This window comes from Grammomys surdaster, unplaced genomic scaffold (genome assembly GCF_004785775.1).
Source record: "Grammomys surdaster isolate TR1022 unplaced genomic scaffold, NIH_TR_1.0 212, whole genome shotgun sequence".
In the NCBI taxonomy this organism is placed as follows: domain Eukaryota; kingdom Metazoa; phylum Chordata; class Mammalia; order Rodentia; family Muridae; genus Grammomys; species Grammomys surdaster.
This window is the reverse complement of record NW_021604657.1, coordinates 867,652-891,147: the sequence shown is the minus strand read 5'-3', so window position 1 is coordinate 891,147 and position 23,496 is coordinate 867,652. Positions and strand designations below refer to the sequence as shown.

The 23,496-nt window shown below is 46.8% G+C and overlaps 1 protein-coding gene across 1 annotated transcript in view; it reads right to left on the bottom strand.

Moving 5' to 3' along the window:
- The window catches only part of Trib2 (tribbles pseudokinase 2), a 24,740-nt gene extending 3,921 nt beyond the window's left edge, over nt 1-20,819 (bottom strand). The window contains exons 1-4 of the mRNA XM_028772238.1: nt 20,759-20,819; nt 20,082-20,578; nt 19,193-19,930; nt 13,859-14,151 (exon numbers count right to left, since the gene is read on the bottom strand). Of these exons, the coding sequence (XP_028628071.1) occupies nt 13,859-14,151; nt 19,193-19,462 (563 nt within the window). The 5' untranslated portion in view covers nt 19,463-19,930; nt 20,082-20,578; nt 20,759-20,819. The remainder of the gene's footprint in view (nt 1-13,858; nt 14,152-19,192; nt 19,931-20,081; nt 20,579-20,758) is intronic.
- Nucleotides 20,820-23,496: the final 2,677 nt, after the last annotated feature.

The window sequence follows — 23,496 nt, the reverse complement described above, 5'->3', positions numbered from 1 at the left end:
TGTGTGTGTGTGTGTGTGTGTGTGTGTGTATGTGTTTATTTGGGGGGGTGCTACTCTTTTATTTTAATACCGCAAATTTTACTTTAAATGATTCACCATCATAACCATTTTTGAGCATCCATTTGGTTCACTCTCATGATATCCACTAATCATTCTGCATCCACCCGCACCAGGCTGTTTCTGTGCCAGATTTAACATTCCAAAATACACAGCAACATGTAATTTCCTCTGCCATTCGCTGAGCTGTCTTCTACAACAACCCTACCCCACGCCTGGTTTTGAATGCTCCTGTAACTAATGGCCTACAAAACCAAGGCGGCTCTAGCTGTGTTAATCTGGAATTGAACTGATTAAAAACAAATCTTTCTTTCTCCAGCTTATTTCTCCTAATAGGAAGTGGCAGGTGCCAGTGACCCACCCACCGGCCTCACCAGATGTTCCAAACTGCCCAGAGAGGAGACTATGAATCCATAGGGAGGGAGGGAAGGAGGGAGGGAGGGAGGGAAAGAGGGAGGGAAGGAGGGAAACCTGAGTCACAGGCACAAGGGCTCCTCTCAACAGCTCCTTCCACCTCTAGCTTCCTTGACTCGGCAGCAGGGCAACTGCTGTAACTATGAACTGTAACTTTGGAAGTAATTCCTACCTCTGTGTGAATGGCTACCAGTTCAGGTGGAAAAGTTTAAATTTTGGTTCAGGTTGGGGTAGAATTCTCATTACAAACCCTTCTAAGAGTGTCCTGGGTCATCCATATGAAAGCCAGTGTCCTTGTCATGACTGCTGATTGACCCCATGTCTGTGTCACTACCCTCCAAGCATAATTTGTGTTACACACACTTCTGATGGCCTCAGAGGCAATGTCTCTCTCAGTCCCTCTGGGGACCTATAATGCTCCCTTTAGAACATTCTTCTGCTGATGTAAAGTTCACTGTGAGTAGGCCTCTGCTTAAGTGAGTGACAGGAAGTGGGTCTCATCTGTGTACCCTACACAAAACTGCCCTGCAGCTCCCATCAGCCTTGGCCATGTTGCCCTCCTCTGTCTACATGGTTTGGTATTTGGGACTCATAAATCACTGGGCGGTCATTTAGGATGATCCCTGACTTCCTTACCTCCAGAAGCTTGTGGAAGCAAAACAGAGTCACTTTGGAGACAGACGGAAAGACCTGCTTTCTGTTGCTGCCTTGGCTTACATGCCTGGGCCCACTGGTGGCACCATGTGGCTTATATGAATGATACAGGCTTATATGAATGATGCAGGTGTTGGCTGTGGGAGTTTCAGTTCTGCTGTAAAGAAACAGTAGCCCCTGTTCTCCTATCTAACTAGAATTATGTAGAAATCAGGACAGGTTCATAAAGCAGGAAGTGATGGAGGAGGGGAGATGAACAAGACGTCAGGGAATGAACTCTCTCCTCCTTCTCAGGAGGCAGCCTCTCAACTCCACACACTCTCTGTTAAGCTAAATCATTATATTTGTAATCTGGTCCCTGTTTATCTCTTGCACATTATAACTGTACATTCTGATTATATTTACTCCTACCCCCACATTCAAAGTACCCTGACCCCTCATCATGGAAGCATGTATGTGACCCCAAAATCAGGGCTTTAGACTGTGGCCAGGACCCACGCCTTGTCCATTAACACTCTCCCAAGTGAAGCTCCCCTCTGCCTCCCCCACCTAAAGACAAGAACTCAGAAACTATGGAGATGCTTAATGCAGAATAAGATTACTAAAACCACTTGCCTCCTGCTGAGGCTGGCCTGCTCCTGGAAAATCTACAGGAAACCTCAACCTCCTTCCCTTTTGCAGCCATTCTCAACCTGTGGGTCGCAACCTTGTTGGCAAACCTTTATCCCCTGAAATATTTATATTACAATCTATAAAAGTAGCAAAGTTACAATTATGAAGTCGCAGTGAGGATAATTTTGTGATTGGGGGTCACCACAACAAGAGTATTAAAGGGTTGCAGCATTAGGAAGGTTGAGAACCACTGTTTCAGGCTTGCATTAGACAAGGTCTGAGGATGCAGTGGAGAGCAGCTGGATCTCTCTGGCTCATCATGTGCTGAAGCAAGTGAACTGTCCTAGGAACCAGGGCAACCCAGATAACAAAGCACATAGCGAAGTCATCTTCAAGCTCAAGTTCATTCTTTAAAAATTACTAAGTGCGAATGTCAAATGTCGTCTAGATGTCTAATGCAAGCCATGTGTTTATGTATCTATTTCCCTTACATTATGACATAAGTAGGGTATATGATGTGTGTGTGTGTGTGTGTGTGTGTGTGTGTGTGTGTGTGTGTGTGTTTGTGTGTGTACCAGAAGCCCTAGGTCCAGAGGTCAAGTCAGTCATATAGGGGCTGGGTGCTCATTTCTCCCATGGAGCCAATTTAGCCACTGACACTCAGCCAACTTCTACTTCCTTCCATAGCATCAGCATCCAAGGCAGGAGAGAGGAGAGAGGAGAGAGGAAGACAGCCTGGAGACAGGATGGAAAAGAAATGCAGCCCCAGAGGCTCTCTCCCTGACCTTGTTCCTCCCCAGAACATCCTTGGCTTGTTTATATCACTCCTAACAAGGGTCGAGGCAAGTGGTCTGGATTCTATCTTTAAACGCTGATCTTCCTGGATGTTCTCTGTGTGCTGGGGCAGAGGGAAGTGAGACAGGAGGGTTGGGCTTCAGCCCCAGTGCCTGAGGTCCTGTTTTGTGACCACAGGAGCTACCCAGGGCCTCCAAGCCTGACCCTCTATCTCCTCTTGGGAATGGAGCTGTCTCTGCTTCTTTTCCCAGGATTGAGTGCAGGGAAGGGACCTTTGCAGACAGAGATCAGAGTAGACATGAATGAACAGGCTTCTCCTGAAGTCTCCTAAACAGTCTGGGGATGATGAATTTCCCTGGCAAAGGAGTTGATTTCCATAAAAACCAACAAGAGCATCTGTGGACCTGGTGATTCAAATAGCCCACTAATCATTCAGGCATTTAAAAGACATTCAGGAGCATTTACTCCGATAGAGCTCCCAAACTAGGCACTAGGGATGTGTCCGTGACACGTAAGGCCACAACCATCCTCTCTGTTTTGCTGAGGATTAAATAAAGTAACTCAAGACAGGATATCCCAGACAGCCCTGTGTAGCAGAACTGACAATAGCAACTGTACAGATCCAAATGTTAGACTGAGACTCCTGCTCTCAACCCCAGAGCTGAATCTTGCAGGCAGAGGAGCAAGTATAAATGCAAGCCTGGGCAGGTGGGACCAGAGGAGATGCTGTGCCCACACTCTTCACTGGGACCCCCACACTTGTTCATCCTTGCTTGAGATGCTTTTACCTGGTATATTCTCAGCTCAGTCTTGCCACTCAGATAACTCAGGATGTCCATTATCGAGGTGGAGGAGATAGGGATGATTTATGAAGAAGACATATTTGTGAAAGTGACACAGTGGGCAGGAGAAGGAGACAAGGACAATGGGGGAATGAGTAACTATAAATTCCAAGGAAGGCAGAAGCCTAGGAAAGACCGCACTGGACCAGGGAAGCTAGATTTCCCTGGGCCCCTTCTGTCTTGTCGCTGGCATAAGAAGGTAACAAGCTGCCTTGCTTTAGACCTCACAAGGCTTACCAGAAGGCAGCCTGTATACTCAATGATAGGCAGCCTAGTGCCAGGCCTGTATCATCATAGCCCAGGGTTGAGTGGGGAAGCCAGCACTAGCAGAATTCGATTCCTCTCCCAGCACCTGTGGGGCAGCAGGAGCCAGCCTCCTCATAAACCGGGTCCCCTCACCAATCCCTAGCAGAAGCCTCAGATATCTTCCAACTACCAAATCTAGTTTGCAATGTAACCCAAGTCTCTTTCCATTGTTTCTCTCCCATGAAACATGATCAAATAACTAATATGAAATGGGCTTCGCTAGCCTTCTATATTCCTAATTATTCTGCAGCTGTCAGGCTACAATGCTTCCTGTAGGACACCCTCACCATCAAAATGCCATGATCTGAAAAGCAGCAGTAGCCATGCACCACAGACTAGAATAGCCAGATGCTGGGGTTAAACAGCCTGTCTTTTTGTATCTCATAGCAAGAACGAAAGATGGGGGGATTAGGCTACGCATGCTTCCTATGAAATAAGGAAACAGAGGCGTGGAGAATTAAATCCCCTAAGACACACCCAAGCTAACTGAGAAAAGCTGACTCTGAATGCATATCAGGAAGATTCTAATGTCACTGTCCCCTCCAAGTACATCTTGGTACCATGATCAAAAAAAAAAAAAGGTGCTGAAGAAGTTTGCAAAGACATAGTGTTAACTAGATAGAGACATGGCTCTTTCAGTTCCAGATTTATCCAGTACTTGAGTTATTGACATACAAATCCATCCCATGAGTTAACTAAGTGCCATATATAGTTCTTGGTGTACAGTGTAGATAGAAATGTAGAGATGGAATGACCCATTTACTTACTAGATGAAAAAGGCTAAGGTACCAAAATCTGAGCTACTGCCTGGCACGTAAGAGCAGAGCTGGTATTAAAAAAAAAAATGCCCTACCTATGACAACAAAAAGGAGAGAGAGAGAGAGAGAGAGAGAGAGAGAGAGAGAGAGAGAGAGAGAAACAATCCCCCAACAGCAAACCGTGTTTTGCTTTCAAACCCTTAAGCCTCACCCTGAGCTCCTGGCAGGAAGAAGAGGACAGGGTGGAACAGGGTGGGGCTCAGCCAGGAGTTCAGCAAAGTGGGCCTGACAGGGACAGGAAATCCGGTTGCAGGAGATCATTCAGAGCTGCAGAAGAGGTCAGAGAAGGTTGTCAGCCTCAAAGACCTGGCAGACTAAGAGCCAAGAAAGGAAGATCGGCTGTAGCCAGGCTGGCCTTACTCTGTTCCTGAAAGTGTACCCTCAGCAAGCAGGTCGACTGTGCAAGAAAAAGCCCCACTACAGTGAGTCACAGAAGGTGCCCGGGAAAGAACCATCCAGTACTGTAGGTAGCATGGCTCAGACTCTACAATCCTACCGGGCCTGGTCAGGCTGCTACATCACACTAAACAATCCTTCATTTAATCTTGTTTCATGTATGTACAGATTTTCCCAGTAATCAACTGTGAGCCATTTCTGCTCTAGGGCCAGTATCTGTGATTCTCCTGTCTGGAATAGCTCAGGAGTGAGTAGGGAAGGCAGCTGGCACAGTCAAGAAAACCCTCCATGGTGCAAAACAGATGTCAAAAGGAAGGCGACTGCCAGGGAAGCTTCGCTACAGTACCTTGTACCAGCACACAACCTGGGACTGGTTGTTTGCACATACCGGATGCACAAGACAATTTGGAGAGACCCTGGCAGCTAAGAAAGGGAAGGGACCCGTCAAGACACGTGAGGAAGGCACCTGAGTACCACACCCACTGCAATGGAGCCTCGGGCACTGTGGGCACACCTCTGACTCACTGAGGCCACCAGATCCACAGGGGAAGCCATTCCACCTGGAGTGTCATTCTACTGCTTGGAAGATTCCACAGAAACCACAGCTTGCAGCCCTGAGGGCTTCATGACTCTTGTCACCATGGAAACAGACAGGGAAATCCCGAGCTAGAACACAAAGCCACACTGATTCCCCATTCACCACTTGCTTCCTGCACTTAGAAGTGGCTCCTGAAGGATCTGTCCTACCCCAGAGCAATCGACTGACTCACCTCTTGGAAAAGCTTCTCCAGGATCAGGGCTTGTGAGCATGCCCTGTGGTGTTGCCATTGTACCTCTCAGGCTGAGTCTCTACCTGATTGTTTCTCTCTAAGCCTTGAGCACTCCCTGGGCCAGAAGAAGAGCACTACCTGGCAGGCAGCCCAAAAATCCAGGGATCCCTCCAGATGGCTTAGCACATAACCAGCAAGCTCAGGGAACCAAAAAGTCTAGTCATGCTCTTGGCTTTAGTATTGATGTGTTTTGGATATAGAGAGTAGTTTCCAGTCTCACTATCCCTAGTTGTCTTCCTTATACACTTTCTGCTATTCAAGTATGGTTCCAGCAGTTGCCCTAGAAAAACCCATAGTGGGTTTTAGGTCTAGGACAAGATCAGGGAATATATCCAAGGCCCTAGCCACCTGTCAGTCTCATTACCAGTTCTCTAGATGAGCCCCACCCTCAACAGCTCTCCTTGTCCCCTCTCTCCCCAGGTGGCTCTTTCTTCCACACTCCAGCTGCTGAAATAGTGAACTGCCTATCTCACTATCTTTCTCATTATAGGCTTTCTTATACTCAAATTGAATTCTATATTTCAAATCTCAGATTGAACTCTTCCATTGGTTAAAGAAACTCCCACAAGTGCTGGGGAAAACACATTTTAAAAATGTTTCTATATATTGTCTTCTACCTCTAATTCAACACAGATAAGGATTTTTCTTATAATAAGTATATTCTTGGGTATAAGGGACTAATGATGCATCCATTTCACCAACTGTCACTCATTACATACTTAAAATGCTAAGTCTATACCATACAGTTCTGTAAAAGAAGCAGAAGCCACCCATGGAGTAACAAGACTGCCTGTGGTTTTGGTTAACTGGTGGTACCATCCATAAATGTCAAAATTCCTTGGAAATCTGAGCTTCAGGAAGACATTGGGTGTTGGTGGCACTAAGTGTATACCTGTCTAAGTATGCCACAAAATTCTTTCTAGGGAGTTGGGTTCGAAAGGCAGTATCTTACACATATGACTTGGAGGATGGTACCTGAAGCTGCCCTTGTGTTTCAGAGTATAGACTTTACAGCTAGTTTCCCTGGATTAAAAGCTTGCAGAAACCTGGCTGGAAAATCATGGGCCTCAACTCTCTTATCTATAAATGTACAAAGTCTATGCTAGATGGCTTTAAGTTTCATTAATTCCAATGTGGACTGTGTGAGCCAACAAGATGGTTAAATGGTTAAAGACACTTTCTGTCAAGTCTGATTAACTGAGTTCCATCCCAAGAATCAGTATGGTATAAGGAGAGAACTGACTCCCACAAATTGTCCCCTGTGTGCCTCAGCATTCATGTGCCTGAATGCATACATGTGTGCATTTGCACACACACATTCAGTACATAAACATAAATAAATATGGTAACGAACTAGAAGTGAGTTTATTTAAGCGCAGTAGTTAGGATAGAGTGGTTTTGATTCATGTGGACACTATAAAAACAAGACCCTGGCTTCACTGGCATAATAGTCTCTAGCATCTAGAGTGTCTAGCATATGACTGGTGCTTAACAAGCATTCCTTCAATGAACAACGACTCTCCAAGTTTCAGATTCATAAAACGCAACCCCATATGGAGGAGTCGCTGAAAGCAGGGATGGCAGTGGTATCTTTAAGATCAGCCAGTGCAATAGGCTCAACCACCTCTAATTAATTACAGAGAAGACATCATGCAGTCATGGCGGTGCATGCCTTTAACTTCACTACTAAGGAGACAGAGGCACAAAGATCACTGCAGGTTTAAGGCAAGCCAAGGCTACACAGCAAGACCCTATCTAGAGAGGGGGGAGGGGTTTTCAGAGTGCAGGAGAGATGGTTCAAAATTAAGAGCACTTGCTATTTTTGCAGAAGACCCAATTCAGTTTCTAGCACACACTTGGGTAGCTCACAACCACCTGGAACTCTAGTTCTACCAGCTCCAATGCCCTCTCCTGGCCTCAGTGGATAACCAAGCACATGTGGCAAAAATCCATATGCAGATGCACACACACATACACACAGACAGACACTGGCACAGACATAGGCACATGCACACACACACACACACACCTTGCTTGTACTTTGACTATTTGTGTTTATTGTCTTGCTTGTTCCTAGACTATTTGCATCTATTGTATTGCTAGTTCCTCAACCTAGAACTGACCTTAATACTTGCATGTAATTAAAACAGTATAAAACCAAAAAGGAGGAGGGGAGATGGGATAGGGGTTTTCTAGGGAGGGGAAACAGGGGAAAGGGGATGGCATCTGAACTGTAAAATAAATAAAATATCCAATAAGAAAATAAAAACAAGACATAAAAAACAAGAGAGGAAGCTGAGATCATGGGGCAAGGTAGAAGAATTAAGTTCTCTAACCACTGTGCCAACTTCCTACTTTGCTAGGGCCTCAGATTCTCCCATCAGTTGAAGGACTAAGTCTATCATAGCAGTACATTCTACCAACGCATAGCTAGGAGCCAGGCTGCTCCTAGGGAAAGAGCCCTGGGAAGACTGGCTAATTCTCACTGGGATGAACAAAGCCCTTACTAAACGAAATTACAGTCTGTTGAAAACAAGGTCTTAAATAAGCCTTCCTTAGGCATAAATCAATAAACCAAGACAGCAGCAATGGGTTAATTTCTCACTCAATGTGCAACTTTGAAAATAGCTCTCTTTGAAAGGTGTCTCCATGGGGATCCATAAGTTTTCTGGGCTCCCGTTCTAGGCAACGACCTACATTTAAATGATTTCTATTTATCCCTGTCTCTCTCATCCTGTCATTAAAATCCAATCTGAGCTGTTCCTACCCAAAAAAGGAGATTCTCATTTATTCAACAAATAGCAATGCCTACCATGTTCTGGAAGCCATGAATGAGATCTCCAGGAAGCTCACTAGTCCAGCAATGGCAGAACAACAGAGGACAGCTCAGTAAGGAGTATTTAGGTCAGACCATGAAAATAGAGTAGGAAGGGCAGAGGAGATAGGTCAGTCCTTAAAGTGTTTGCTGAGCAAGCTTGAGAATCTGAGTTCCAAAAACCTCAGGTTGGGATGTTCTTCTAATTCCAGTGCTGGGAAAGTGGAGGCAGGCAGATCCCTACAATAACTGCCAAGTCAACCTAGCCTACTTATCGAACCTTGAACCTCGAACCTTGAACCTCAGGTCCCAATGAAAGACCCCTCTCTCAGAAAACAAGATGGACAGATTCTGGCTTCTAAAAAGTAGCATCCAAAGTTGACCTTTGGCCTTCACAGGCACATGTATGCATACACACACACACACACACACACACACACACACACACTCGTGGATGCTTAGCCATCCTAGAGAGCATGTTAGGAGTACAATGGAAAGACAACTTTGCCCAAGAGTTGGCATAGGCACAAGGACACATAATTGGTCTACCTAAATATGAACATTTCCTGGAAGCTTTGTCTCATCAAAGGAGAGAGAGAGAGAGAGAGAGAGAGAGAGAGAGAGAGAGAGAGAGAGAGAGACAGAACTTCCCTAAAATAGAGTACCTACAAGTTGCAAACCTATATATAGATATTAGTGAAAGAAAAGCTGAGCCTGTCCTCTGGGGCTCCAGTGCCTGCCCTGAATCCTTTATTAGATATAGCAACCTCAGCGGAGGAGGGAGCAATTTGAAGATCTAAAGGAAGAGCCAAAACAGACAGCAGCACCTCAGAGAGATGGCCTTGACCTCTGCTGTGGGGGGCGGGGAGAGAGAGGAAGGTGTTCCCCAGTAAAGAAGTGCAAGCTGCACGTTTTACAAAAAACCCTCCCCCACACCCTGCACACCCTCCCCCAGTCACCGAGTGCCTACAGGAGATCTCAGAGCCCAGTATGAAAATAGGCTTCCTCATAGCAGCTGAAATGAAAGCAACCACCTTAAGAGATAAAGATCTCTGGACCAGAGCAGTAGCATGTAAGAAACCAAGTTTCTGAGTTCACATGGGACATTTCTGTGCTAAGAGATGTAAACACTGATCTGAGGCTAGGGGGTGGAGCTTGGAGATGGCAAGAAGACTTGTCCCAGGAGAAGAAGAGAGTAGGACAAAACAGAGCAAAGGTCCTTGACAGAAAAATGTCCCACCACTTTCCTTAGTAGCCTATTGGTGCAAAGATATAAAAGGGCAGGGGAAAACAGCTGCGGAAGAAGCCAAGGTCAACATTAATCATCTTCCTTCTATAAGGAGAGTATTCCTAGACCATTTTGTAGTGAGGTCGTCTGGGTATACAGGCTAGGTGTTCTGTCAAAGTGAAATTTCTTAGTAAGTGCAACAGCAGGGGCTGGAACCCGGGCAGCCACTCTGTCTCACTTCTAAGCTTGGGACATTTCTGTGCTAAGAGTGTTTCTTTGAGGCCCAGCGGAATATACATGGTCTCTAGCAATATGATCCCATGATGAAGTAGGTCCCACAAAACACACAGGGCAAGGAAGGCCAGGAGGTATGGGAGATCCCCTGTGGCAATATGGGTAGATGTTCTGGGAGAAGTCATGCAGGGTTCTGCAGGCTTGAGGGTGCAAAGACTTCACTGAACTTTGCCACGGGCAAGTTCAATGAAGGCTTGGGATTCCTTTCTTCAAAATGAGTTTCAGTGATGGTGGGTTCAGTGAACACAGAGGGGGGGGGTCTGTTCTGAAGAATACCGTTCTCTCCACAGTCTGAGTAGAATCAACTTTACACTAGAAGGAACTATTGTGGCTGCTAAAGAGAGGGATTTCATCATTCATGAACCCAGTAAGGCTTCTGGACTGTTCATGCATAAAGATACTGTCTTGTTTTGTTTTGTTTTCCAATGACTTCAAGTACAGCTCTGCATGCAGGTCACACTATCACCTCACTGAATGCTAATCACCTTCCAGGGAAGCAATGATTATGTCAGTCTTGAGAAGGTTATAGCTTACAAACATTTAGAGAGACTCAGTGATTGTACCTGAATCTAGAACCTAAATCAAAGCCAAAGGAAATCAGTGGAAGACAAGCTATTGATGATCCAATACCACAGTAGTAAGTATACTGCCCTTGAGTCTGCACATGACTTTGGGTACCCTCTAAATGACATAATGTGTGTAAAGCATAGACAGCTCCACCAAGAATCTTCATAGATAGCTCTGGGTTCAGTCAAGAGTACACAAGTGGGGATCAGCCAATTCTGCCTCAGGAGGGCTTTACCCTCTACTACTCTCTAGATCAGGAAAGAGAAGGTTGAATCAGGGGTGGAGCCCAAGCCTGCATACTTGGGTGGCTGGAGCAGGAAGATACTGAATTCCAAAGTAGCATGGCGCCGGGCGGTGGTAGCGCACGCCTTTAATCCCAGCACTTGGGAGGCAGAGGCAGAGGCAGGCGGATTTCTGAGTTCGAGAGTTCGAGGCTAGTCTGGTCTACGGAGTGAGTTCCAGGACAGCCAGGGCTACACAGAGAAACCCTGTCTCAAAAAAAACAAAAAGCAAAAACAACAACAACAACAAAAAAAAAACAAAGTAGCATGGCTATATTGCAAAACTCTCTCAAAGAGAGAGAGAGAGAGAGAGAGAGAGAGAGAGAGAGAGAGAGAGAGAGAGAGAGAGAGAAGGGAGAGGAGACTGGTGTTTGAATAAGTAAATGAGGAGTCCACCAAGGTAGTCCTTGCAGTTAGTTGTTTCAGAGTTTTGTCCACAGGACTAAGGAAGGAAGGGTCAGAAACCAGACAAGGGCTGCCTCCGGGTCGCCTCCGGGTCGCCTCCGGGTCATGCTCTAGAGTTCTGCCACACGACAATATCTACATTCCTTTGGCTCACTTCAGAGATGTTTATTTGCCATGGGTCTGACCTTGGGATGTGCTACCCTGATATTCACTGATGCCTGACTGGGTCTCTAAAGTAACCTTTAATCACACAGGGCCCATGAGATATGGCTACAGTGTTTGAGGCCTCCTGTGCTCTGGCAGAGGAATGGAGTCTTTGACGGCCTCAGTTGACTTCCTAGAGAAGCTCAGCCACCTTCTTCATTTTCTTGGTGTTAATTCTGAGACCTCGACACTTCTGCTTCCAGAGCCATTGGCTACAAAACATACATGGGCTGGGATGTAGCTCAGTGGTGGTGTGCTGGCCTATAATGCACAAAGAGGGTTTGTTCTGCAGCAACACACATATGTACACACACACACACACACACACACAGAGAGAGAGAGAGAGAGAGAGAGAGAGAGAGAGAGAGAGAGAGAGAATTAAGTAGGCTGACCTACGATTATATTGCAGGAGGTCAGTAAACATTGCCTCTTACTTTTGTAAGTGAACAGATGGTAAAGGGAATATCTTTGGCCAATCTATATTCATCTTTCAAATGAGACCATTCAAAAAACAAAATATATATATGAAAACTGAAAACAAGTGAAGAACATTCATAGTAAAGCCATAACAACATAAGGTTGAGAGACGGCAGCAGCCCAAGGTCATAACAATTATTAAAGACAAAAGCATAAGGTCCATGTCCCTGTGTCTAATTTCCAAGGGCTGGAGTATCTGAGCTGGAGAAGGAAAAGGCAGGCATAGCCCACATTCTTAGGAGAACCTGCCTCTTCACTTTGCTTTAAGTAAAGCCATCTAATCAAAGACCAAGACGTTAGCTGCCAGAGTTGCCAGTATCCCCTGACCCCACCCCCATGGGTAAAATATGCAAAAAAACAAACCTTTATAGGCACAGGAAGCCCAGAAGCTTTCTGCATGCTGTATACACAGCTGTATTATAAACACCCATGAAATTATTCCATTTGGCTTAAGTAACAACAGGCTCTTTTCCTTTGCTAAGCCCCAAGTGCTTGCCAGACATTAAGTCTCCAATTAGTTCAAACCATGGAGAAAAAAATAGGTATATAGGTAGATGGAGGAGAGAGAGAGAAAGAGAGAGAGAGAGAGAGAGAGAGAGAGAGAGAGAGGGAGAGAGAGAGAACAAAAAAGTACAATTCACTAGCTCCAGCTCATGGGGGAGGGGACAATGGATTTCTGTAAACAATAGTGTGAAAATATCACAGCCCACTGAGCTGGATGTCAAAGGAAATAGAAAGCAGAAAGGTCTGCTCCCCAAGGTCTGTGTGATTTACAGAAAGTACCAAAGAAATGTCAGCAGGGTGAGGGGTTGAAGGAAGTGGACCAGACTGCCATCAGATGGTCCTAGCTGACAGCCTTGAGACTTTCCTGCCCTCTTTTCCAGTCCAGAATGACCAAGGTCAAGATTTGAGATTCCATGGACTCAGGTGTGTGGAGTCTCTTAAACAATTCCTGGGGTACTATTCCGGGGGGCTTTTGATTTGTGGGTCATTCCAACAGGGCACAAGGAATACATAGGTGATACTGAATGAAGACATTGCCTGTGTCCCTCTAAGAAACTACATTCTTAAAAGGACGTTTTACAAGTGAAGAGAAAGCTGGGCTCGGGCCAGGTTGGCTAAATGGAACCTGATGAGCTAATGTGTATCCATGAATGAGGCCGGTTGCCTATGTCTGGAACAGATGTTTCTTGAGATAACCAGGCGTCCTTGGTTCCTGAACTCACACCATCAGCTCCTCACCTGGCATGCCAGCTCTTCCCAGACTGCCATGCTTCTCTCTCCTTTGAAACCTTTCTTGGTTACTCAAGACCTAGTGAGAACTGGCAATCCCCACCCCCATACTCCACCACATCACACAGGACCCAGGACTCACCGCTAGCTGTTCGACAGGTCTGGGGTCTATCTATTTCTGATGTGCACTTGCAAGCCTTCGGTTCACACCTACTATGTGCATAGGATACAGCTATTGAGGGAGTGAAAGGACTATCAACAAAGTCCTATAGGTAGTCAGTGTTCTGATGGCATGAAGCCTTCACAAACCTGTCTTTGTTGACTTGGAAAGTGCCACACTAGTTTGCAGCCTCCTTCAGAATTCTTCATACAAAACACACACATTCAGCAGGTCACAGACTACCCTATCCCCACTGGATTTTGAATGTTTCATGATAGGAGTTCTTTGTTTGCCAAGGGCATTCGGCACCACAATACTCTCTCTTTGTTCTGCTTGCCTTAACCCTCACCTGGACAACAGGTATCAGAACAGGTTCCCTACAGATGCAGGCAGACACCCTATCACATCACGCTCACACACACACACACACACACACACACTCACACCTGCATGGGCTGAGCCCCACTTACCTCTCTTCATCCTTGAAGATAAATTTCCGCAGCTTGAGGTCACGCAGCACCAGCCCTCCATCATGGCAGTGGGCCACAGCCGAGGCAATCTGGTAGAACAGTCGGGCTGCCTCCTCCTCCCTCAGCTTCTTGCAAGTGCGGACAAAGGAATGCATGTCTCCATAGCTTCGCTCAAAGAACACATAGGCTTTGGTCTCTCCCAGGAGGATTTCTGTGATTTGGTTGATGTTGCTATGGGCAGACAGGCAGAAGCAGGGGGCTAGGGACTCCTGGTAGCAGCTGATCTCAAACACCTAGGACAGAATTGACAAGATCCCAGTCAGAGGTGCTTCCTATGACCCAAATTGCAGAATTTAAAATTGACTCCCACAGACTTGTGCTTTGACATAGCATAAAGAGTATGAAACTTAGACCCCACATACCAGTCCTGTCTGCTACCAGCTGTGTAGTGTAGTGCAGGAAAAACCAACCAAACAAACAAACAAAAAAACATGTCTTGACTCCTCTGAACCTCCAAATCATAAATGGCATAACATGGATAAATTAAACTTGATTCAGTGTTGGGGAGAGTCTAAGAAAAATAGTAAAATGCTAATTTTTACTATTCAGTGTGTGTGTGTGTGTGTATCTTGTCTGTCTGTATCCATGTGTGTATGTATCTCTGTGTCTGGGTAGAGGTCAGAGGTCAATCTCAGGTACGGCTCTACAGGAAACTATCCACTTTGGTTTTTTGAGACAGGGTCTCTCACTGGCCTTGAACCTACCCATTTGGTGTGCCTAGCTGACCAGGGAGCCCGGGAATCCTCCTGTCCTTGTCTTGCCAGAGCTGATATCATAAGCATCACACACGACTTTTTAAATGTGGATGATGGGTATCCAACTCAAGTCTTTATGCTTGTATGGCAAGCACTTTGCTGTCTGAGCTATCACCTAAGCCCAAATATTATTACTCTTCCCTATAGTTACTACAGTTACTATTTATAGAAAAAGTAGATACAGAAAAATACTAATTAAAAAAAAAATTACTTGACCCCAGGCAAAAGACAAGCATCTCTTTACTTTTGGAAAAAGTACATGAATGAACAGTTAATTCATTTACTGTCAAGGCTTTCCTCCATCGTCTTCTATGTGAGATAAATTCATTTTACAGATGTGCAAACTGAGGCACAGAAAACAAATTTAAACTCTTGCCCCCAGTGGCGGCTCTAGGATTAGCACAGGAGCCTTCTCCATAGAGAGCCAGACTGGCTTCCCTCTTCCCTCCACAGATATCTAACTCAATGAATCAATTATGCAATGATTTTCTATGAATCAGAGTTAGCCTGTGAAATGCCACCTCACTGTTGCTTAAAAAGAAAAATGCACCATCAATACCTTCTGAACAGATCTAAGAAACGAATGCAACAGAAAGACTGTAAGGCTGGAAAGGAAGCTTTTCATTTACTTCAAAGCCTATAGTTACTCAGCTATACCAGAACCTAGGGTTGGAATGGGGTTTCCCTTGCTCAGGACAATGTGCAAGAGGGAGCTGTTTGGAAGTGGTATGTGGTGAATTGGGGGGGGGGGTTCATTTAAGAGCAGGCTTGGTCGAAACGGTTTAACCATCTTCTGAGTAGCAGTGAGCTCATGTCACTGGGTCCCAGTGAGACCCTCACCAGCAGTATTCGGAGTATGGTAGGAGAGAATTGGGGAAAAAAAATCCTTCCTGGGTGATGCTTATCACTCTGGCTGGGCCACCGTTCATCCAAATAGGATGGATAGCATGGATGGCGTACACAAAGAACCTCCTTCTTTTTGTATAGTAAACACCCTGACCTAGACACCACAACCCTTTGTGGGTCCTGATCCCACCCAGGAACCTCGGTCTCCCTTCATTTTGCTAACAAGGCCTAGTCTGGAATGCACGTGTTACCACCCTAGAATCCTTCTGAGGGAATTCCTGGGCCTTCTGTAGCCCGTTCAAGGAAACACAGGCTGCAATATAAAATTCCAAGAGTTAAGTAACTGAGCATTAAGAAAAAAAAAACCTGTGAGTCAAACAGGGACAATAAGCACCTCACGGAGGCTGGTGCTAACTGGGGCTGAGGAAGCAAAGTCAACAGTAAGGCTGTGAATGAGCCATAATGAGGTATCTCAGGAAAGTGGCACAGCTGTTGCCACTACACCCTCGAATTTAAGAATGAATGCTTCAGCCTCCCCGGAGACCACAAATCACACCCTGATACTGTCAAATGATGACCTCAGAGCAGCGACCTCAGTGGCCCGCTCAATTAGGAATCTGAAATGCTTGAGTCAACCTTAGCATACAGGCTGCAGGCCACAGAACCCGGGAAGCCTCAGCAATTTCATCACGGAACACACACACACACACACACACACACACACACACACGTAGAGGCTAATGTCAACAAGCTGCATTATGTAACAAGCATGATTCGTTCTGAAGCATCAGGCTGTGGGTTCTGTCGCCAGGGCCTACCGTTCTGATTATTTATAATACACTTCCTGTTTCCAGTTGCCTTTCAAAAAATAAAATAAAATAACCTTTTGCTCAGCATGGTTAGCCTGCTCTCCCACAGCACGGCTGAAAAGCTGAATGAACAGGGAATTAAATGAAAGTAGCAAAACAAATTCATGGCAGCTTCCCAATGTGGCCATACCCTTTGTAGGAGAATGCAAAATGGTGGACAGAAAATGAAAAACTAAAAGAATTGCTTACATTTTCCTAAACAGGAAGAAGCCAAACTTTTATTAGTGGCTATAACAGGCATTTATAGGCTTGGACTGGTATTTAAACCATCACCCTCAAGTGCAAAAATCAAGCCCCAAGCCTGGGTGCCAGCTCCTTTTAAATGTTTAATTGGGAGCCTTGGTTATATAATGTGACAGTTCAGATAAGGCCCTAAGATCAGGCCACATTCATCATGTCTGAAAAGAAAAAAAGAAAAAGTGCCCATTCTGCCAAGATAGTAATTATGTCATTCTGCACAGTAGCTACAAGAATTTTTGTGAAAACAGCTAAAGACCCCCTAAAGATCCTTCCGTACACTGGCTAACTAAAGCAGGCATGGCACGTGGAGGCGATAGTCAGGCTGGGGGATTTTGTTTATGCCCCTGGAAGTTCTTCCCTGCACTCCTCCCCCACCACAGAGTGTCCTACAGAATACTCTAATGAGTCCTCCACAGTAAACACAATCTTTCTACTTCTGTACTTTTCATTGCATGAACATGAAGCTAGGAAACAGGGATCCCAAGAGAAGACATTAAAAGAAGGTAGATTCAAATGTGGAGGTTTCTGAGTCCTATAGCAAGCTAAAAAGCCTACAGTATGTACATTGGGGCAGTTTATAGCATCACCCTCATAAACCTCTCCTGGAGAGGGATGCACACAGCTATGCTTGTAGAAGTCACCCACATCACCTCAGGGAAGAAGGCAGGAGAATGGAAGCTGTGGAGTCATAAAGGGATGACCTCTGTCAAACAGAGCAGTGATACCGCACTTAAATCCACTTGCAGCCACACTGTAATTGGTGAGGAGCTGATTCAATCTTGGAAATAACTAAACCAACAGATGAAGTGCAGTTTGGGGCCAGGGAGCAAGTCTGAAAATGACACTATAAGGTCAGCCTAGAGTGAAATATGCCTCGAAAGATCAGAAAGGAGAAGGAAGAGTGGCCAGAGACAACCCTAGTTTTAAACAAAGAATGAATAGCAAGATGCTCTTGCAGAATTTGGCCACAGACAGTTTTTACGGAAACTCATCTCTAGCCTTTGGGGGGGAAATATATTAAAATGCTGTTCTGAAGTTGAGTAAAAGGAGGAGGGATGCTCAGGGCCGATGATGGTGCATATTTCATAGAATGACAGCTCAGTGGAATTCATTCATTTCAAAGGATGACTGTCCTATTGTGCAGTGTGCAGGGCTCCAATCAGACTCTGAGTTGCCTACTAAATTTAATCTTTAGCTGGGCATAGTTGCTCTTGATTACAGTAACTTGGAGAAGAAGATGCAAAATCGCCAACACTTAATCCATGCAAACAGCAATATTTAAAGAGTCTTTGGTTTTCCTCTAAATTCTGAAATAAATAATCTCAGAACTGCCTGAAGATCTTCGCCCATCCGGTTTTTGCCAGGAAGCGCTCCAACTCAGCACGAAATAAGGTGATTTCACAAAGCAGCCAGTGATTAATCGAGGAAAGTGTAGTACAGTATGTGTAGCACAGATGTGCACAGTACCCATCTCAAAGACAGCACGGTCGCACTTCCGTCTCAATAAATAAATAAACAAACAAACAAACAAACGAGAAGACCCAAAATTTAAGCGGTAATGTATTCTTGATCTACATCTAGTTCTGGGAAGTCCTGTTCTCCACTACAGTAGAAAACTGACTGTAGTCAAATATTTTGTTACTATTCTTCCTCGGTCCTCTTGCCTGGTACTTGGTGAGCTCACACAAAGACACACAGACACCCAGAGACACAAACCAGTTACTGTTCACGGTCAAAGACAAAAAGGAAATTGAAGTGCCCTTCTTAGTACTAGCACAGGGGGCTCCAAAGGGCAGTCTCTAAACTGGCAAAGGTGACGTTGTGGGTGCAGGGGGAGCAACAATGAGGGTGTGCAGTCAGGGAGGCTGAAGACGCGATGAAACCTAGACAAAAAGACCCAAAGGATTCGTTGTTCACCCAAAGGTGCGCAAGGGGCGAATTTTCACTCCAACCTTCCTTTCCAGGCTTTAGGCAGAAGAAAGAGCGTTAAAATCCCCTTTCCCCGCTAGAGCCTTGGGCTCAGCCAGAGGGGACACTTTTTGTGTCTCTTTTTAAAGGCCACCTTTGGAACAAAGGTTTAACACCTGCAGGCTGCTAAGAACAATGGCTACAAAAGAAACCGAAGGAGCGGCGTCTGAAAACCAACCGGGGATTCCCTAGTCTTTGCAGAGAGGGGAGGGGGATCGACCTAGAGAGAGAAATGCCCCGGCAAGGGGAAGCAGCCCTGTGCACCGGAGCTCTACGAGCCTCCCAGGGCACGCGTGTCCGTGCCCCGGTTCAGATTCGCCGCCCTCCCTCCCCGGATCTCCCCAAAACGCCCCCGCTGCAGCCCGCCCCATTGTCTGAAACGGTCTGAAAACTTCGCAACTAGTCGAACGTGGACAGACACACAAATAAACCGGTTTGACGAGGCCACGCATAATGATCCCAGGAATCTTTCGCCCCTGGACTTGAGAGCTTTGCGACCACCCGCACCGTCCCGGCCCCTAGCAAAGGACTCAGGATCATTTTAATTTTATTTTTAAGCAAAAGACAAAACGCAAAAGCAAAGCTGGGCTGGTTACCTTGCACACCAGCTCCTCTCCACTGTGCAGATGCACAGCGCGGAAAACGTGGTCTCCTTCCAGAGGTTCCAACAGTAAGTATTTCCCGATGCAGGAAACGCAATGCGACAAGTTCGGAGTCTCGGGCGGGCTCGGAGAGCCAAGGTTCGGGCTGAAACTCTGGCTGGGCTCAGCGGACCTTATAGACGACAGCTCTTCGAAATCCTGGTTTTTGTTCCGCGATCTCCCATATCTCGCTATTGTGATAGGGGTAGACCTGTGTATGTTCATGAGTGTGGGGATCACACACCACAAAACAAACAAACAAACCAAAAAAAAAAAACCCGCTGGAGAGATGGATGAGCCGCGGGTGCAGGCGCCTCGGTGCCACCGACTTAAAAGGATCAAGAAGGGAGGGGACCCGTCTGGGGCTCCGTGGAGGAAGAGTTAAGAACTAGCCCCCAGATGGGCGCCGCAGGGCAGGTCCCCGGCTGCGAGCCCCGCTCCCGGGGGTGCTCGCTCTGCGGACAACTCAGGTCCTTTTGTTACCCAGAAGCCGCCAGCGCGGTGAAGAACCGCACTCTGGAGCCAGTGGGTCTCTGTTCGCAGCGTGGATCTGGACAAGTGAGCGTGCCTCTGGGGTGCGGAGCTGCAGCGCCGGGCTCCTGAGCGATCCCCAGCTGAGGATCCGCAGACCGGGCGGAGGAGCCCTGCGTGGAGTTTGTGCAGTCTTCAGGGAGCAAGCGGCGCCGGCTCGCCCTCCACGCGTTAGAAACCAAACAAAAAGAAAAAGGAAATAAGCACGGGTCTACCGGCTCACGCCGCGCGGCAGCCAGAATCCGCGCAGCACCCCCCCTTTTTGGTGGAAAGGGTGGGGGGCGTGGAAGGGGGTGCTAGAGAAGGCAGTTACCTAAGTCTTAACTGTAGATGGCGTCTGAGGCTTTTCCAAAAAATCGCAGAGCTCTGTCTCTCAAAAAAAAAGGACAGAAAAAAAAAAAAAGCAAAATAGCAATGAAGCATTTAACTTGGGGCGGTCAGCAGTGGCAACAAAAGATTGCAAAAGCTAAGTAGAGAGAGAGAGAGAGAGAGAGAGTGCGGAGTAGGGCAGGCACAGGTACCGCGACAAAGCCCAAAGCTGAGCCCGCGCAGTCAGCACTAGCTCTTGCGGTCGCCGCTCACGTCCCAGATCCTCCTCCGATGAAGTAAGAAGTGCGGGCGGTGACCTGGGGGGGACCAGCAGCAGGAGCTTTCCGAGGGTCCTGCAGGAGCTGGCAGCAGATGCTTCCAGGACTCTCAACCCGCGGCGCTCCTTTTCCGCTGCACAACTAGGTCTTGAGCCTTGGAACAATTTGCAAACCACTCTTGTCTCCCGATGCCTGGAGACCAAATTGCACGGCGGGGTTTGTTCTGGAGGAAAAATAAAAATCGACGGCTTGCCTTCTTTTCTTATTTTTTTTTTCTTGCCACCCAGAAGTAGGAAAGGACCGTGTATTTAAAAATTAAAGGGGATGGCCACGGCGCCCTAGGCCAATCCCCGCGCTCAGCACGCCCGCATCCCCGGGCGAGGCGGTATTAATAGTTACTTACGTGGCCGGGGATCTCGGAGCGAGCCCGGCTGTGTGTGCGCGTGTGTGTGCGCGCGCGCCTCGCTCGCTCGCGCTCGGTCTCCCCATTCAATGTCACCGACACATTTCCACTGAGCCCCCGCCCTCTTCGCCAGCCCCGCCCCACCCACGGCCCAGCCCCTGTCATTGAGCCCGGAGCCCATCAATCAGCAGCGCCGCTGCCAGTGCGCGCGCGGCTCCCCAGCGCCCGCCGGCGGCCAGGGCTGCTGCCGCCACTCCTGCAGCGCCCTCGCCGGGGGGCGCCGGCCTCGCCCCTGGATGGCTCGGTCTGGCGCGAGGTAAACAGTGCTTTATATCCTTCCGCAGTCCAAGGGCTCTGGGCTCGCCTGGCCTGCTGCTCGTGCTGCAGAGCCAGGGATGCTGGGCTGTATGTTTACCACCATCGCCACGCAACACCGGCAGGCTCAGATCAACTTTGTGACTTAGAATCTCTTCCCTAGGATTTTCTGCAGAAAGCCTCGCATCTTCTGAGTGCTGGGCCCCCTTTTGCTGCGATATTAACCTGAGCAAGTAACTCCCCTCGGTTTTTAAAGAATGAAGGATTCTTGCAGCCGCCCTGCTACCCACAGTCTCTAGAATTAGTTTTGTTCTGTCTTTCCAGGGCTTCTCATTTCAACAGAAGTCCATTGTGAGCTTGTAGTTGGGAGTCACCACCCCTTCCGCCCCTCCCCCACTTCTCAGTTATAAGATCGGGGGTACTTTCAGCGTCTTTTGATTCAGGACAAGGTCTTTTGGGGGACTCAGGGACACACACCTTTGCACCCACACCTCCAGCAAATGATGCTGACTCCTAGCCAAGGAACTAGGCTTCTCCAGTCCTGCCATCTCAGTATGTGGGCCGGGAACACATTCAATACTGGGTTCAGCTGAAGGCTGCACTTTAACCCCGGCTTATTCTTAATGTCCTGGGAAGGTTCTGGACTATTGGCTTGAGTAGACCGGAGGAAAGTTTAGATCACAGCTTCAGCCTCTTAACATTACCTAATGAATCCTAGTAAGAGAAGCAATCTAGCAGGGGAAAACAGAAAGAGAAAGAGAAACAACCAAGGTCTGGGGCGAGGCTGCTGGTAGTACTCTTGAGTTTTTACCCGCATAAGGCACCTCTTTCTATGAGGGAGGCCACACTGTAACAATCTTCTGCACTACCACTTTTGAACAAAAATAGAGAACTATTTATAGTTATAGTTAACTAGTACAATAATGACTCTAATGATCAAGTGCTCCCCTGGGGATTGTTTCAGAATGGTGAATGGACCTTGCTTGTCCAGCTGGCCATCCTAGAGAACTGATTTCTGAGAAGAAACTAAAGAAGAAGAGGCCTGTCTTCTCACAGATCTCCCATCTTTCTCCCCACTCATCCGCCTTGAACTCAGTCTTTGATCCGTAAACTGTCCCTTAAGGGGATAACAACTTGAGGATGTCACCATGACTACAGACTAGTGTGCCATGTAGTCTCTGTCCAGTTCAAGAACAGGTCCTAGACAATCTCTACAGAGGATCCATGGAGAAAGGTTCCCTGTGGTCTCTATTGGGTGACTATCACCAAACTTTCTCGTAAGAAAGCTTGAGAGACCGGTGTTCAACATCAGTTTCCAATTTCAGAAAGAAACTGAGTTGGTATGGGTTTTGTTGTTGTTGTTTATTTTTTGGTTTATTTTGGTTTTTTTTCTTCCCCAGGTCTCTAGTTTTCATCTGTTAAATAACAGCTATTCTTACCTCACATGATCCCTAGAACTGAAGTTGCAGTTCTGGGAAATCTGTGAAGAATTATGATAGTGTTTTTCAACCTGTGAGTTGTGACCCTTTTGGGGTGAACAACCTTTTCACAGGGGTCACATATCAGATATTTACAGTATATTCAAAACAGAAACAAAATTACAGTTATGAAGTAGCAGTGAAATGATTTTATGTTTGGGGGTCTCCACAACATGAGGAAGTGTATTAAAGGAAGGTAGCACTAGGAAGGGTGAGAACCATTTGATGTGTATATAAAAATATAAAGAGAGGGGTGATATGTTCTATGGTGGTGTGGTGAGGTATGGGGGGAAGGAAATGTCTCAGGGGGCCCATAAAGAGGCATCCCTTCCCCCTGAGGGACCAGCCCCACGAGATATAGTATAGAAAAGAGTTTGTTCTGGGCATGGGGAGGGGAGTTAAGAGGGTAGTAAAGGCAGAGGAAGGTACCGAGAGAAAGTAGAGAAGTAGAAGCGTGCCATGAGCATGTGGTAGGAGGGGGCAAGAGAGCAAGAAAGTTACAAGAAATCAAGAGAGGAAGGAGGAAGCAAGCAGTCCCTTTTATAGTGGGTCAGACCTACCTGGCTGTTGCCACGTAACTGTGGGGTGAAGCATACCTGGCTGTTTCCAGGTAACTGTGGGGTGGGGTTTAGACAGAATGCTAACACCATTGGCTTATGAAAAGCTTACCCCAATGATGAAGACCCAAGTATAAATAGGATTTGATGTCCTCCATGAAAGAGCTCAGTCTAGCCCCAGAGTAGGACTAAGAAACGAGTGTGTGTGTGTGTGTATACACAGAGACAGAGACAGAGAAGCAATGTAACCATTACAATATGACAGCCCAAGGAAGCGTGTACTTTTCCAGGACTCCAGGAAGTTTTGCTGAAAATGTGTTCTCTCACTCTTGCATGCACTCCTCTCTCTCTCTCTCTCTCTCTCTCTCTCTCTCTCTCTCTCTCTCTC